The sequence below is a fragment of the Otolemur garnettii genome, unplaced genomic scaffold (genome assembly GCF_000181295.1).
Source record: "Otolemur garnettii isolate 467f Iridium unplaced genomic scaffold, OtoGar3 scaffold00148, whole genome shotgun sequence".
Lineage (NCBI taxonomy): Eukaryota > Metazoa > Chordata > Mammalia > Primates > Galagidae > Otolemur > Otolemur garnettii.
Window position 1 is genome coordinate 3,349,700 of NW_003852543.1, and position 4,730 is coordinate 3,354,429.

Genomic DNA, 4,730 nt, shown 5'->3' on the forward strand with positions numbered 1-4,730 from the left:
CCCGCCACCTTAGATGTATGTGGCTGGCATCTTAGCCGCTTGAGCCACAGGCGCCGAGCCAATGAAAAAGTTCTGGATGTCTGTTGTACAACAACATGAATACATTTTATAGTAGTGGACACTTAAAAATGGTAAAGATAATAAATTGTATGCCTTTTACCATAATTCAAAGTTTTAAAATAAATCGGAAGAGAGAAAGAGAGAAGGAAGGGAGGGAAGAAACAGAGAAAGGCAGTTTGTTGGAAAATAAATTATTAAAAACAGAAAGGGGAGAGTTGGGTGGATGGACCGGGTAAGGGTGAAGGTGTGGCTGAGCCACTGGAGCTGGGTATGTGGGTTATGGGCAGGACTCAACGGAAACTCACTCAAGTCCTGAGGGAGGCAGGCTAGCAACCCCAGCTCAGTTCTTTCACCAACACCTCACTCCAGCCCCTGGAGAGCAGAGACCAAGGGCACCCTCATCTCCATTCAACCAGACAGAGCCAGTACCCACTTGTAATAGGCTCTAGCCACAGGCCCAGTCTCATGAGCACCCAGCCTGGTCCAGGTGCACAGTTGCACACCTAGACATCTGATCAACACCACTCCTAGGGCCAGATGGTGACAGCATGTGTGGGCACTATATGAAATGATTTGTGTAAGGCTACACCCTAAGAGGTGAGAGCTAATAATAAAACTCCATTTTATAGAAAAGGAAACTGGTGTACAGCAACATGCCCCTTCCCGCTACAGCAACATTAGGCAAAACTGGTCCCTCATCAAACTACACTACCCTCCTCAAGTGTACCCTGTCAGGTCATCAGAATGCACTGGGCAAGGAGACCCTTGAGCTGAGCCTGGAAGATAAAATGGAGTCAACTGGATGACAGACACTCCAAGTGGCCAAGACTGTCAGGGTGAGGCTGAAACAAAATTGGCTCCCAAACCATTGGCCCCAGGGCCCCAGCCCCCCAGCTCTCAGGCAGACCACAGCACCCTCTGGCAGCCTGCACACTCACCCCTCCACTTCTGGCTTAAGTTGCCCCCATGTCTGTCTCCACAGACACCCCAGTCCTGTTCTATGCATGTAAGCAGTGTTCACAGATAGCTAGTTGGCCATCTGCCATGTGGGGACATGAAGGAGCTCTGGAATGAAGGCCTACTGGGAGCCCTGCAGGGACAGGCATGGAGAGGCCTCAAGGCTCAGCCCTGTGGGAGAAGAGCAGAGGCTGTGCTGCCCTCCCATGAGTAAGCAGAGGCACACAGGGCCACAGAGAGAGCCGCATGCCTGAACACACACTCCCCCTGGGACACCCACACACAACATGTAGGTGTGCACAGGGAAAAGAACCACCCAAACCCACAGAAACCTATACCCAGACACACATGTACCCAAAGGAGGTGGAGTCCAATCAGAGTTCTGGTTGGGAGCCAACCTCCCAGAAAGGACCCTTCCCAGCCCTGTAGCCAGAGCTCTGTCTAGGAAAAAACACCAGCCCAGGGAAAAGAGCTGGGACCAGGAGTCTCCCCCTCAGAGGAGAGGTCAGCCCTCCGGCCCTCCACTTCTCCAACACTGCAGGCACAAGGAAAACTGAGATCTGGTTAAGAAACAGCTACCTAGCATTCTCCTGGGTATGGACTTGAGACCAGACACTTGGGGGGTTGTTATTTCTTAAACAAAATATTTTATTGACACATCCTCAATGTGCTATATAAATATAAAGTGCGAAGTTTCCAACCCCCGCCCATAGGGCTGGGAGGAAGTGGGGAGGGAGTGTTAAATGTCAGTTGAACACAAATAACTTTCCAGCGCCAACACAGGCGTGAAATGCTCACGTAACACACACGTAAGAGGTCCACAACACAACAGACGCCTCACTTCCTGAGTCCCCAGCTCCCCCAGGAACACAAGGCTCAGCTCCAGGCCCTGGGACAGACCACCTCCCAGACAGGGCTTCTAATTGTCACAGCTTGTTCCTTGGAACTCTCAGGCAGCAAAGGGCTTCAACGTAGCGATGGATCAGAGAGAGTCCATGGGTGTAGAGTCCAATTTCTGCCAGAGGATAAGGGAGGAGAGTGTAGACATACCCTCCATTCCTGTCCCTTCAATGAGGGCCAGCCCTTGGTCCCCTAACAGAAAAGCACCAGGTCAGAAAGTCCAGCACTCCAGCTTTCCTACTGCCCCCATTTGGGGACTTTTCAAACTCCAAGGAGGCAACAGCCCTCCCAGAGGTTAGGGGGATGTATTGAGCCAGAGAGGCACCAGCCTGTCCACAGTCGACAGCTCTAGGAATCAGTGAGAACCAGCACGTGGAGGTAAGAGAAGGGTCCTGCCTCAGTGACATAGCACCTGGGTCTCAAACTGCAGCAGCTGCCCCATGAAACTGAAGTTAGGGGAGATGACTCCCCGGCGTTGCTTAACAAAGTCAAAGGCCTCATCCAGCCGCACTCGGTGGCTCTGCATCAGGTATGCCAGGCAGATGGTGGCAGAGCGAGAGATGCCTGCCTGGCAGTGCACCAGCACCCGGCCTCCACTGTTCTTCACTGAGTCTGCAAGGGAGATTGGGGAAAGGGTCAAATCGGAAGGAGCACAGGCCAGGAGACAAGAACTCCCTCCTCTGGAGCCCTTCCAGATCTCTGGGCAGAGTGCCCCCTTACCAATGAAGCCTATAGCCTCCTGGAACCAGGCGCTGATCTCCACCATCTGGTTGTCTTCCACTGGGATACTCTTGTAGTGGAAAAGGCCCTCAAAGTAGTTAGGGCAACTGGCAGAAACGTTGAGGACAGCTGTAATGCCACAGGCCTGCAAACCCTGCAGGTCTGACGAGTGGCTACAGCTTCCCAGGAACAGGTAGGGCAAGATCTCCACTGGGCCACCCTGGAAGCAGAAGAGGGGCTATGGTGAGACCTTTGCATCCCAATCCAGAAGGACCTGAGCACCAGCTGAATGGAGACATCATGGGTTGACTGAGACAAAAGAAGCCCTCAGCCAGTCCTCCCGCCTGGGAAAGCAGGCAGGAATATAAAGAGGACACAAGGGGACACACACACACACACACACACACACGCCCCCTCATGCCCCAAATATACGTGCATATATATAGAGGCCCACAAAGTCTCACATACACAAAAATGTGTACTCCAAGCTGACCATTATGGCTCAGTGTTTAGCGCCCCCTTCCCATCCTTCCCCTCCCTCCCCCCCGCCCCGCCCAACAGGAGCCACCAAGTTTGAGCTTGCCTGGGCCGGAGAAACAAAAATTATATACTCCACAATTTGCATTCAGCCATACACACACACACACACACACACACACACACATAAAGTTCCTGGAATCCATAAGTAAGTAGCAGGCTCCTTCCCTAAAGGCGCCTAGCCTGCGGGGACTGGGGAGCGGGGGCAGGGAACAGCAACAAGGAGCCCCGAGCTCGACTCACCTGGTCATAGAAGGGAGCCCTAGGGTCTGAGCGGCTGTTTTCAGGCCCTGCAGGCGACGGCGCCGGGGCAGGGGCCTCAGAGCACAAATCTGGGCAGCAGGCCTGGAAGCCATCGAAGCCTCCTGCAGGCAACAGAAGGACACGGTAAGTCAGGAAGACGGGACTGGGGTCCAAAGTAGGGGCGGACCGGGACTGGGGCGGGCGGCGCGCTCACCTCGCAGGAAGCACACGGCGGTGGGCCCGGTGTGCATCTCGTGCAGCAGCGCGGCGAGCAGCAAGTGGGCCGGGCCGTCGGGCCGGAGCTCAGCCACCGAGGCGCTGCCCTCGTCCAGCACCACGGCCCGCGCCAGCTCTCCGCGGGCCAAGCGCGCCCGCAGCGCGCGGTCTGGCAACAGACAGGCAAGGGCGGCGGCCGGAGGGCCCCGAGCGCGGCGCCGCAGCAGCGCGTTCCACGGCACTGGCCGTGCGGCGCTCACGTGGCGCCGGCAGAAAGCCAGGAAGGGGCGGCAGTCGAGCAGCAGCGTCCGCTCGGCCTCCCGCGGCTCTCGCAGCAGCGCCCCTAGCTCCGCGCACTCCAGTTCGAGCGCTGCCTCCAACCCCATGGCGGACCGGCGCGGCAAGCTGAGGTTCCCTTCTAACTTCGCTTCGGCTCTTCTTGCCGCTTCTCCCCGCGTTAGCTATCTCGCTGCCCGCGCGTTCTGTTCCAGGAGCCCTCTGCAGCGGCCCGACTTAAGTACCCGTGGGCCGGCCTCCGGGTCACCATACAAGGGCAAAGCAGGAAGGCGCTGGCGCCCGCCCCCGCGGCCTCACGTGGGGCGCAGGCTGGGCCCGCCCGGGCAAGAAAGGGAATGGAGGGGCGGGGAGGAGGAACCCTTGAGCGAGAAGCCAGGGGCCTCTCCTAAGGGAAGGTGTGTTCCACATGGCCGGTGGGGCCCGCACGCCCTGCGCCTCACCCGTTTTATTCAAAAACGCTTATTCCTCGAGAACTCAACTTCTAATGTGCACATTCCCATCTTCAGAGACTTGGGGGGCGGGCAATAGTATCCCCCTGTGTCCTGCTTCCTCTTCCTTTCCCCTTTCCCTCCCAGGATTGTCTCCCTAGGAATTTGTTACAGCAAAAATTGACCTGCTGCCAGGGATGATACTACACCAGAGGATGGGAGGGCCCTGCAGGAAATGGCCCCACTGCTAGAGACCTTGGGGAGAAGGTCTTCATCCACTTAGAGACCTCGGGAAGAAGGGACTTCATCTACTTAGAGACCTCGGGAAGAAGGGACTTCATCTACTTAGAGACCTCGGGAAGAAGGGACTTC

The 4,730-nt window shown here is 56.4% G+C and overlaps 1 protein-coding gene across 2 annotated transcripts; it reads right to left on the bottom strand.

Annotated features, from left to right (window-relative positions):
* Positions 1-1,641: 1,641 nt before the first annotated feature.
* On the bottom strand, positions 1,642-4,106 carry DUSP2 (dual specificity phosphatase 2). Of its 2 annotated transcripts, XM_003799266.3 has the most exons (4): positions 3,632-4,106; positions 3,418-3,539; positions 2,638-2,857; positions 1,642-2,529 (listed from the first exon to the last, which is right to left on the bottom strand). In XM_003799266.3, exons 1-4 carry the CDS (start codon positions 4,017-4,019, stop codon positions 2,315-2,317), a joined length of 945 nt encoding a protein of 314 aa, XP_003799314.1. In that variant the 5' UTR covers positions 4,020-4,106; the 3' UTR covers positions 1,642-2,314. The 2 variants fall into 2 exon arrangements, with proteins under 2 accessions (XP_003799314.1, XP_023374617.1); XM_023518849.1 differs by having other exon boundaries at positions 1,642-2,857.
* Positions 4,107-4,730: the final 624 nt, after the last annotated feature.